Here is a 12,617-nt window from a genome sequence, read left to right as displayed (position 1 = left end):
CAAACAATATATTTCATACAAATATATATCATACATACAATATTATTGTGTATAACATCTTATTCTATTGCACGGCCATGTTGTAGCTTTGATGCAACATTTACAATGCAAATTAATGGATGAATGGTACAAAACATGCTAATGTTCAAGAAGTTTGAGGTCAATTCCTTCTTACCTCCCAGAGATGACGACTGTTCCTGAGAGCTCCAACTTGTACTTTTTCTCTGGAGATGGCAACTCCCTGGTAAGGCCCAAGCCAGGTCCCCTGTGGAATGCGTTGTGCTGCACAGATGCCATAGCCCAGGCCTGGCACGGTGCTTGTACATAAGCACACTTCGCGTGGCAACTCACGCAGGCCACATGGCACATCAGGTGGAGGTGCAGCTGCACTGCTGCTTGTACCCACTAGGCGACGTAGTGAGTGTAGTGGCCCATGCATTGGGCACTCACCATTCCGATTGTCAGCACACATGTCACAGCCTAAGGAGAGAAGGACAATTTAGACTAATCGGTGAAGGAAAAACCACTTAGTCTAAAAGATAGTGGAACGGGCATGGATTAGACTTAGAGACCAGAACAGGGTCATAGGTTAATCTGGCAGCAAAGAAAGGAGGTTGGACTGAAAGGTGGTTAGACAGAGAGCAAAATACGTTAAATCAAGTCATGAGTGAAAGGGCAAGTTTGGCTGAGTGGTAAGTGGGCTGATGTATTTCATTGAATGGCAAAGAAAGAAGAACAGATAGACAATGGGTTACCCTAATCAGCTAGAAAGAAGAACTGGGAAAGAAGAGGTACAGACCACTACTGTACTAATAATTATAATTAGATTTTTGCAATGTCTTTCATATTGAAACCTCTCAAAGTACTCCTTGCCATACATTTTTAAAATGTAGTAAATGTTGGGTAGAAAGGCAGATCATTAGCAATGAGCTACACTTGAAGGTGAGGGAGTGAGCAAGATAAGGTGAGGAACCAAGGAACTGAAGATGCTTCATTCAATCCTTAGTGGTAATTTAGAGGGGCAGGCTAAACTAGACAGCAAGAAGGAAGGTCAGATTAGAATGAACGGTCTGAGAGTGGAGATTGAACTAACTGAGTAGTGAGGAAGATATGAGGTTAGAATACGTGCCAACTATCAAGGCTGATGAAAAGGGTTGTAAGGGGGGAGACCGAGACAGTCGATTAGTGAAAGGAGACAGCAGGAAACAGCAAATGTCAACTTATTCCTTACTCAGCTTATTGCGATTTACAACAAGAGTTAAAGACTATTTATTATACAGACTTCAGCAATTCAGACGGCGTACAGACATCGTCATTTTTTTTGTAAAGGCAAAAATGGAAGCATTTGTTTCGGTTTCTTCAAGCGTTTAGAAAAAAGTCACGTTCCCTTGTATTGTTCACCAGTAAAAAGTCTAAAATCAAATGGAGAGCTACATCCCAGTCACATCTTCAACTAAATATAAACATTAAGAGCTTTATAGTTTTTTTCTTAAAAATGTCATTCCCAAATCCTGTCCTGGATAATTGTTTTAATTGATCACTTACGTACATTGTAGTATTTACATTTGGAAGCAAAGACTTTTCTCAGTAACTGCTACCTGTCTATCGCTATATAATAGTTTATGCCGAAAGTATGAAAAAAACACCTTTCTACAGAGCTGATTTAATTTGCATGTTTTCCTGTTTCATTGAGAGGGTTGCAGTCTGTAATATTGCATTATCCAGGGATGCAGTATGTACACGAATTAACCTCTCCGTCCACACCGAGGAGTTCTTCAATTAAGCCATACAACAGTGTCGTGCTGCCAATCTTCCTACAAATTATTCTGCATTTTGCAGTCGCTAAGTACCTTATTGCAGAGCACGAGTATCATATTTAATTCTTTGGGGGCGGCGGGAAGATGCTGGCAGATAGCAATGTGTTGAAGTATTCTAACACGGTTTTAGGCGCGGTTTTAATTGTTTCTCTTTGATTTGGAAACTTGGGAATATACTCAGGAGAAATTGCCACGATCCTCGCAACGTGACGGGAGGACATCTTAATCCAATCTCTAAAGCAGCAAGAAATGTGTCATAAATGGCTTGGCTATGATAAATGGCTTACTATTATGAATTCAGCAACAGTTTCGGACACAAAGATGCGCGAGAAATTATTCGGGCATGTCCCATTGCCCAGAATGTGAGGTCACGGCAAATGCATTATTTCCTTATTTAAAATAGAGAGAGCTTGTTTCTCAATGTAATTAATTTCCAAAACTAGTAACTCGACACGATTGATTGATGACATTCTTCCAAATCCAACAATTCATTTTACTGTCGAACTAGAATCCAGCCGACATATTTTAATTGTCAGAATCCCGATTGAGCGCGATTCTCGGCGGGAACGTTTGAAATAAGTTGCTTTGCACTCTCAAAATTCTTCAGACAGCGAATTGTGTGGACTTTGGGGTTTATAAATTGTGTTCTGAATGAGCTATAAACATAGATTTTAACAATTAAAAAGTCCAAGTGACTTATAAGATGCTGTAGAAAGGACAGTGACGGTGCGAAGCTAAACCAGTAAACACTGCGGTTTATCCAATCAGTAGTGGACTGACAATGTATACCGATGTGCAACAGAATTTGCCACTCAGCCTTGTCTCTGTAGGTTTGTTGCTCTGACTGCACATGCCTGATGGATGGAAACTCCTTGGTGTGGTCGTGTTGAGCTATCGAAGCTTTTTTTTGTGAATGGGAAAAGGACAGTCAGAACAGGACTGGAACCAATCGAAACTCTCGCCTATTCCTTCCCTGGCTGTTCCTCAACTTTTTCACAAAACTGAGTCTCTTTTCTAACCCACATGAGCTAGCGCCCGTCCCAAGTTTTCCTTCTCAGCTCAAAGTTTACAGCATTAAAACTGTTGGGTTAAACTAGAGATTTCCATTAAATTGTTGAGTTTTTAAAAAATATATAAATGCAAATAAACAAGCATGGTCACATACTCACATCCCCGACAAACACACACATAACTCATTTTAACTTTGATTGAAGATGTTGTAATATTTCCGTACAATACTGTCAATGATTTTTGATGTTAAATAAATTATGTCCAACAGTCTCAGATATTTTAGATTATTATGTGTGTTGGTTACAATATAAGAGTGGGAAACACTCGGTTAAACATGCTTATTGAACCCGCTATTATTGTCGTGTCCTCTGTCTGAAACCACACAGAAACAACATCAGCAACTCCGAGTTTTGAAGTCCAGAGTTTAATAGGGCGACACAGTACTGTTTCGTTCAAGACAATCTATGCATCGTGTCTTGTACGACAATCATCCAAAACATGTACAGCCATTCAGCACGGGGGAGCTACAAGCCCTAGACTGTGGACAATTGCTCTATATATACGTGGTTTACTGCAGTCAAAATGGTTTAAAAGTTCCAATACATTGTACACTTGGAGGTTCCGTCTCCCGACCATATGCTGAGTGGAAACAAAATGTTTTAATTGAATTAAATTTCAGGATTGCAGATTCTTCCCTAAACTCGTAGTGAAACTTTTTAAGAGTCCTACATTTTTGTCAAGCATTGCTTGGACACTTCCTTCTAACTAGACAGTGAGACAGGAATAACCTGAATTACTCAGAAAGCTGCCCTCATGTCAAAATACGGTTTTCCTTTGGATTTTTAAAAATTTCTTCCCGTTAGTTTTCATACAGACAGGACTGTGCAGATGAAATATTCCCACTACTAACTGTAAATGAGTAAAGTAACAGTAAGCAAAGTTCCTCTATGTTTAATCTCTGGTCAACATGATCTGCACCCACAGTTCAACCTTCGTGATCACTTTGAAAGCGATATTTTTTTAAAAGAACAATGTCGATATTCTTACTTATTTGAAGTTGTGAGCTATTATATATCACACACGCTGTGTGGTTAATCTGAGGCGACAGGGAAATTACACAGAACAAAATACAAGTGGCACAAAAAAGCATTTGTCTATTAGATAGATGTATTACCAAATACTCAATATTAGAACGTCATTCGACTGAATAATTTTGTTTTGCTGTCAATACAAGATTGTATTGAATTGGCAGATTAATATATTTGCAACCTATCCGCCCATATATTCATTAATGAGGCAATGGTCTCTGCTCCAAAGCATAAATTCCAAATTGTAAGTCGTTTGATAAGTTTCTATCAGAACGATCATGATATGTTTTATATAAAAATATATAAATTAGATCGGAGACATACTGTATTAATTATGCAAATAACATTAGAATTATATAAATATCAAAATATGTTCTCTCAGATTGCAATGCAACTGGAGTAAACAGTTGTCCTGTGAGTACTTCTTCACTCGAATGCGTCTTGCTGTGTTTCCTACCAATACTTGGTGTGTTCCTAGTTACACAGAGGACTGGGGCTGTACGGTGGGTAGCTGATTGGATTTTACCAGGTTGACGGAGTTTGGGGGGGGGTGGGGGTGGGGTGGGGGGGCGGGGTGAAGAAAGACAGATAGGATTTTTAGATAAAACTACGGCTGGTCCCTAAGAGACCCAAACAATACCGAGATGATGAATAGCATCTCTGAGGCGATCGATCGGTGCCCTGATACAGTCGATTCGGCGAGCTTTCTCCAGAAAACTAGTGGCAATTAATTGTGTCTTGTCCGCTCATCGCTCATCTTTGTGTGGCAGTTATCGACGGAGATTAGTGCTGATGGACCATTTTATCACGTTAAATAAACATTTACCACCTTTCAACCAAAGGAAATATGGATAATAAAGCTATAGTTAGAGAAGGTAGCCATTCTTGAAATGACCGCTTAGTTTATGAAGAATATGTGCTAATTTGACACCTTCGATATTTTGGGTTACTTTATTTGCAGTTGTTGAAAGAATTCAGGGAAGGGAAGTTGGTTGACGGTTATCAGTTAATTCTGTAACTTCAGGATCCATCCCAGTCTTAACAGTAAAATCTTTCACTGGTTTCTGTTTACCTCAGCATCTATAAGGATCTTGCTCATTCATCCAAGCTGTTGTATATATGAAATGAGTTATCTCAGCTTAGCTGTTGAGAAAAAAAAATCGATCAAACAGAAAAGTATCTATGGATTCCAGAAAACAAATGTTTGGCTCGAGTCTGAAGATGATGGAATTATACTCCTGCATCCACATCCCTATCAACTAGTTTAAATGTTCCACTGTTTTGAAGTAAAAGGTGCCAGCTGGAACAATCGGAGCCTTTCAAAGTGAGAGGGTTTTTTAATTTTAAAAAATGTATGTCTTAACCTTAGGGCTGAACTAAAATCACGTTTAGTTTTATCCTGTGCAGAGTTTTCAAACACCTATTTAAACCAGGGCTTTAATTATGAAGCCCATTAATCTTAGCGAAAAAGAGTGTCTTCAACTCTTTGCTGTCTTTTGGATTTGTGTCTCGCCTCTGACTCAGGCATATTCCATGTCAAATTGCGCTTTACTGCATTCGGTATTTGCAAGCTGTCTGAAGACTTTTTTTCAGTTTGCTGGTATGTTAAACTGCCACTATTTTGATGTTTTTGCGAATTGGTCTGTATTATTGGTCAAACAGTTTGGGATAATTTACCTGAAAAAAAACTTTTCATAGGACTGAGGGATGTTTTCACTTGTTTTGACCTCTTCGTTGGATTTTTAAGAAATGCCTGAGCACCAGTTTGTAGAAACGCTAGGAAGGATGGCTCCAAGCAGAGCCTATGCTAAAGAGCGACTTCTGGCACTTGGCAATCTCTCTTATTGATTCCGGGAAAGGGGATGTTTGATTCGGTCGAGTTTCAAGCCAAACCACAATAAGGCAGCATCTTCAGGGTGTCAAGCACTATGGTACTCCTTTTTTAAAAAAATGATGGATTTACGCCGCATATTGTTCCAATTTCGCTTCAAACCAATCGCCTTTGATTTGATATTGGGCCGGGAGAGCTGGTGAAAACTTTATACAGGCATTTTGAAAATCAAATCAAAACTTTGTACGTCAAGGGCTGGGAATATTGTCTGGGAGACTCCTTATATGTGATTGCAGGAAATTTGTGATCCGGCTTTGGTCCATTATTATCTAACTGTGCTGCAGTATGTTGGGATAAACTTTCTAACTGAGTGAATCAAATGTTCCACCTACTTGACAATCTGTTCGGTCTGTGTTGCAATTTGAAATCTATTTCCTTTGTTAAAGTTCTGGGGAGGGAGGTATGACAGGCGGTATATTGGAGAGTGAGAGATATGATTTACTCACGGTTATTGGGGTCTGTGGTATGGTTGTTGACTGGGATGATCTCCATTCTCTGCTGCCCGTACAGGTAATAGTCCAGGTCTTCTGTTGTGAAGGAGAATGGCGGGATCCTCTCCGGCCCCGAGGAGCACAGTTCTTTGCCTTGGTTGCCGTTGAGCGCCGAGGGCGGATCAGAAACCGGGCGCTGCCCCAGCACCGAGATCTGCGGCACCGAGACCGGGGTCAAGCCGGAGAAAGACAGGGAACACGCCGAAGAAGAGGACGAGGAGGCGGATGAGGAGGTGAGAGGTGCAGAGTGCTGGCGGAGGCTGTCGTTCGCCGGGCCAGCTCTATCGAGTGACTGGAGCTGACTGGGAATCACTGTCAGGGAGCCGACTTTCAGCTGTGTCTGGGGGAAAAGCTGCTTCCAGTGTTGCATGTAGGCAGGGTCGACCTTCAGGAAAGCGGATCCACTGGTCTCGCTGGGCTTCATCATCTCAATAGACTTCCAACTTTAATAATAACAACAAATACAGTCACTAAGCATAGCTTGCGCACAACTGACTTTCAGAAGTTATTCTTTAGCAGGCATGTCCTTAGATTTTATTCGCAAGATATAAAATGAAATGTTTATGAGGAATATGTTGTTTAACATTCTGACGTTATCTCGGCGCAAACAGGCTTTAGCGGGAGCGGTGATGAACTGTAAGTTGTGTTACATCCAGATACTGAACTACACCGAGTTTGAATCTATGAACGGCCCGCTTCTACACTTCAAGTGACAGGTCAAATAAATTATAAAGTATTGTACGATTCTCTAACACAACGCACTAAAAGTAGCAGGAATCCAAAATGTCATATGACAAAGTGGCATTTTGAAAACACATGGATTTAGTTTCGCTTCAGTTACTAAGAGTCTAGACACCGCCTGAATGTCAGGGTGTGACACTGTCTTTTCTCTCCGGCTTTTTCTTAGAAGTACCTTATAACGTAACAACTTGGAGAAAACTTGCAGGAGCCGTGGACCAACTGCCCAACTTGGAACTGACGTCCTTCTGTGCAATTATAATACACCGCCGTGGGAGACCGCTTTTGCATGACTTACCTACGAGATGTTATTCCAATCAGCGTTCCGACTGTTAGAACAGAAGCGCCGTGCTTTCTATGAGTCTACTTCCGCATTTATCCTAAAAGGACGGTTATTATGTGGGAATCTCCGTGCGTTAGATTCGAGCCACGGGATTGTGTTCATCTATGAGGTCCCTGTAACGTTTACAGTCTGACTTGGAGCAGGACACGTGGTTTTTTACGACAGCACAGATTTGGCAGTGGACGGGGGAGGGGGGAATGTAACGTTGATGAAAACTGGAAAGTAACCACACCCCATTACACACAAACCCCAGCCATGTCAACCACATGTTAGAGCATTTCTCTAAAGCTAACACTTAAACCTGACAGCATAGCAAACACTCCTGGGAGTTAGTCAATTTGCATAACTTGTGGCAAATAGAGTTTTAAAATCTGGTTTTAATCTACTTCAACAATGTGCACACACAATCTAATGCCCGAATTACTGGGCATCAAGATGTCCCATGTATTTGCTGTTTTAATTCTAATTCAGAAAAACATTGGGAAGAAGTCACAGGGATGGAACAAAAGGAGAGCAGTAGGTGTGAATGTTGAGTAGATGGCTTTGGATAACCCAGGCCAGAATATATCCAGGAAAGTTTCATCGTAAAGTTTATATATTTTTCTCTCTTCCAGTCTGTAGTCCCTACTATCAGCACAGTTTGCGTGTTTAGGTCTCTATTTCTCTATCCTTTCCTCCCACGAATGTCCTCGTGCGTGTTTTCCTCGTCTTTAACTTTCCTTCTCTTGGTCCACGTTTTGTTCTATCTTTTGTTTTTGACTAGTTTCCTTTACCCAGGTGATGCCATGCAGGCAATGTTTTGCACAGCGCCATTTAAGTCTTCCAGCACACGGAGGTGACGCAGGTAAAGGGAATACTCAGGTTCGTGTTGCAGTCATTCCCCAACAAAAGGAGCAGATTCTGAGAAAATCGCTGGTGTGTTTGGATTATGTCTCTATCTAATACGGTGCATATTCTCCTAACTCCAGTGGGGCAGCGCTGGAAATGTTTTGACTGGCGTCATTTTGACAGGGTCGTCCGTCATCTAGTCCATAGATTGATAACACTGAGCGAAAAGACAAACACAATCACGCGGAAAGGAATTTTGGTGCGAAATAAAGTTGACTATGAAAAATTTGCTTCACTTAAAAGAATGTATTATGCCAACGTGATTCCAAAATACTCTGAACTCTGAACTTAGAGATTATTAAAGCAACGACTAATGGTGCGTCCTATGTTATTGCACTGCGCTAGACACCATGAGTATTGAGTTCTGCAGCAGAGATCGTTATTTATGAAACAGTCAAATAGCTGGTGATATATTGGCATTTCATTGTAAATAGATCTTTTCGAGTTCATGCGATTTATTTCCCATTCCTTTTTATATTATAAAATAATACACCAAGTGCTACAAGAAGCTTGTGGGAGATCATAGAGCAAATATCATCACTGATATGGAAACAAAGTGAGGGTCGGTGACCCCTTTCCTTATCAGGGTTTAGTTACATTATGTTGTCATGTTCATCACATGCATGTGATCGACTCAATTAGGAGAATAAACGGAATCTAAAACAAAATGTTTGCCACTACGTCCAAGATTCGCGGTTGTTTTAGACATCGTCTGTTGGGCTCCTCTCTGATACAGATCAGAGCGTGTGTAATATGTGTAATAGCACGCTGCACGATGTGGAATATAAATGCAGCGTGTCGAGATTTTGTACTCACTTGGGACCCACTAATCACACAATAACTATTCCAGCAATTCATGGGCGTTAACCAAGTAGATAAGGTCTATCTTGTTGCTTTGTAATACCATTGTCAGTCTGCTGCCCACAACATTCAGTTTTGTCACCTTTACAAATCCTATTTCAATTAAAAAAAATAAAAGAACAATATAGTGTGTCGGGAGCGGGGTGGTGGGGTGGGATGGTGGAATAAAACCCGTTTTCATCAGGGACTTTTTGAACTTGGGAGGCAAAGAGCAATAAAGCAGCTCACTAGCAGTCTGATTAAGAAGCGTCCTCTGGGAGAAATTGCAAAGTCTTCCACGTCCGTCTGTTTGTCAGTGTCCAACAACAGCCAGGTCAGTTTGCTAATGCATTCTGTCGATTATAGCAAGAAAAATGTAAATTTATTTAAGCAAAGTCTAATTGCTGCAATGCATCGTATCCCTCACATTTAGCACTGCGCTGACATTTACTTGATTGATGATTTATCCAATCTGATAACGTGAAATTAATATTCAAATTATATTTCGTTTATTGGGCATGCTAGTTTTCTGTAAGTCATTATGCAAAAAGAAAGAAAGGACCTTTTTTTGTAACAATTATGATTTAGGCTAAGTAAAAAAAAGCTTTGGATGTTAAAAATGATCACACCTAGACTGGTTTTGTCCGCCTCTAAAGCGATCGTGTTATCAGATGTGCGTTTATGTATGTGTGTGCGTGCATGTACAAATCTGCAATCGATGTAAATATTCCAAGCAAATTTGTTGGACTGAAATAAGGCTCAGTGTATTAAATTGCAGGGAGCACACTCATGTTTTTCTTCATTGATTAATGACTTCTAAAATAAAACATGCGGGAATGGGAGCTGCGATCGATAAATTAACTACCGAAATTCATCATTTTCTCGCGTAAAATATCCAAAGCAAGTCACAATTTTTTGACGTGTCCCACAAGGTAGAAGCGAGGCAGGGTTCGATCTGGATTGCTGGTTATTAGGAAATCTGATTCCATTTGACACCCAATTAAAAGTTTGCATTTCTTGTTAATTAATTCTCTTGATCGGGCAAGACAAATAGACGGTTCATTTTGACAGGAGTCCGATAAAGAATTCAACAGCTTTTCTTGGCCGAGGTGTCTCCTGACTATAGTTTTAAGGTCACAGCTTCACGGGTTTATAATTCATTAATACAGACATTTATTCAGGCGGGATTAATGAAGATCACACTCTCTTGCATCATTTGCACTTATTTTGGGTGGAGAATGGAAAGAGAAACTATAACAGGTTGTAAACTTGCCTGTCAATGAGTTCGGGACGATAATTACTGTCCGTGTATGAACCTAATGAGCATAATGTAACGATCCACTGTATAAAGCGACGGGCGTGTAAACAATGATATACTCCAAGCATTCTGCCCTGTGTTATCATTACCAACACTGAGTTTTTATAAAATCGCATCCGGCTCTTATATATTTCATATTGCGGTTTAATTCAACACTCTTCACTAACTTTCCCATCTACGAAAACAATCGGGAATGGGGGTGGGTAAAATAGCGTATCGATAATGTTCGGCACTCAGCTAGGCATGAGTTCAAACATAAATTCTCTAACAGTTTGTGCGTTTCCATTTTAATGAACATAAAGTTGTTTCAGTAGAATTATCGACAGCAGTTTATTTGAAGTAATGTCGGGGAGGATACTGGTGCCGCCTTCTATCCAGTTCAGTTTTTCTTTGTAAACATGAACTCCACATTATTGTAAAACGTGTACATTCATCACGCGAAATGCTTCACGCCTTTTCTTTCCTGTCAGTGGGAAGTTCAGCGCGCGCTCGGAAGAATTCACTGCACGGTAAGTGATCAAAATTTGTGGGAAATGTAAGGTGGACAAAAGTGAATCTCAAACATTGTTGCTTTCAAGGCAAGACCAATCAAGGCAAGCGGAAAGCATTCAGTAAACATATTACAGACTAATGTCCGGGCAAATACTCAGAACACTGCATTGACAGTAAAACGATGAGAATATATCACCAGTGTTATAAAAATACTGTCCATGGTTTACATTCCGAGGTTTAATTGGTAGGTCTTTTTGAAATCCTAAAGAAGTGATCAGAAAGAACAGTGCTTAACTTCAGGCTCATGCTTTACGGTACATTTTGAGGGTTTATAATCAGTAATCTTCCAAAACTATATACACTTGTGCCTTCTCTGCATCTGGTATCAAAATACACAATGTGCAAGCTCGCAATCATACAGATCATTACAGTTGCATTCAGAATTAATGTGAAAATACTGCAAAACTCCAGTGTCACTGAATGATGTGTTACAGTAGTAACACGATCAATAACCACATTGGAGTAATTCGTCACCATCGAATTTATCAAGCTTTCATTTATAACAATATCAACTATGGATGGAATCATAATTATCGGGTGTGACTCCCTCGGTGTTACTTTGACTTTCATTTCTCGTTATTTATTACAAATCTCAGAAAACCTGACCTAACGTGATACGCGTGTAAAAGAAAAACACGGAGCCCGGTTAATAAATGTAGTAGATTACACAACGCGCCAAGAAAATCGAACTTCAGTTATTTAGCAAAACGGGTAACGAACGCGCAGTTCGGCAAGTTGCTGGAAATGGTTCTTCTGAAAGCGGGGAAGTGACCGGCTCCTAAACTCTGAGTTTCACAAGTAGTTACCGAACAAACCCAAGGGGGCGCAGCACCTCACACTTTCAAATCCTCACCCAGTAGACATCTTAAAGGGAACAGCAGCAGGCACTCTCTCCCTCTCCACCTGACCACTTTCAAAACACAAGAAAATATTACCACCAGCAGCCCTGGTCAACTTGGCTGAAATTTAATCAGTTTTGTACATAAATCCTGATCTGGTCTGGTCTCCGGTTTAACTGGGAGTTTCTCGAGACACTTAGCTTGATGAGACAGATTGGGATTTGTAAACTGAAGTTTATAATGTGAAGTTTTCTTTATCACAACTGAGAAGGATATTAACCTGGCTGATGCCACCTTGTTCCCTTCTAGTTAGTGTCAACAGACATCTTAAACAGCACCAGACGCCGTTTATCAGGAAGGCGAAAGTGAGGACTGCAGATGTTGGAAATTACAGTCAAGATTAGAGTGATGCTGGAAAAGCACAGCAGGTCAGGCAGCAACCAAGGAGCAGGAAAATCGACGTTTTCGACAAAAGGGCTTATTAGGAACCATTGTGTGGCCTTCAATCCCGAACAGGTTGAATTGTTTGTTACTCTGGACCCTTTCGCTTCGATTCACGCGTGTAGTACCGGCTATAAAAAAAAGCGTTAAGTGATAACTTTATGCTGTGCTTAATGCGTCAGCTTTCTCCATACACATCATCGTCCATTACTTGAATAGTTTGGGACATCCAAAAGATCCTGTTCTTGGCCCCGGTAGGTTGGATTCGGTAGCTGTCTCGATCCTTCGTGTTCACCACTCGAAGTGTTAAACTTCTTTTGGGGTGAATTCACCTGGTTAACCAATGGAGTGCACCAGTCA

General features: G+C 40.5%; 1 protein-coding gene across 2 annotated transcripts in view; it reads right to left on the bottom strand.

Moving 5' to 3' along the window:
• prdm6 (PR domain containing 6) overlaps positions 1-7,368 on the bottom strand; it is a 208,865-nt gene extending 201,497 nt beyond the window's left edge. Inside the window, exons 1-3 of one of the 2 annotated variants that reach the window (XM_060844811.1) lie at positions 7,335-7,368; positions 6,254-6,741; positions 176-480 (exon numbers count right to left, since the gene is read on the bottom strand). In XM_060844811.1, coding sequence (XP_060700794.1) covers positions 176-480; positions 6,254-6,725 — 777 coding nt within the window. In that variant the 5' untranslated portion in view covers positions 6,726-6,741; positions 7,335-7,368. Of the gene's footprint in view, positions 1-175; positions 481-6,253; positions 6,742-7,070; positions 7,089-7,334 lie in introns of those variants that run through there. The other variant, XM_060844804.1, reaches the window with a different exon arrangement.
• Positions 7,369-12,617: the final 5,249 nt, after the last annotated feature.

Source organism: Hemiscyllium ocellatum, chromosome 2 (assembly GCF_020745735.1).
Source record: "Hemiscyllium ocellatum isolate sHemOce1 chromosome 2, sHemOce1.pat.X.cur, whole genome shotgun sequence".
Lineage (NCBI taxonomy): Eukaryota > Metazoa > Chordata > Chondrichthyes > Orectolobiformes > Hemiscylliidae > Hemiscyllium > Hemiscyllium ocellatum.
Note: the sequence above shows the minus strand (reverse complement) of the source record. Positions and strands in the feature narration are given on the sequence as shown.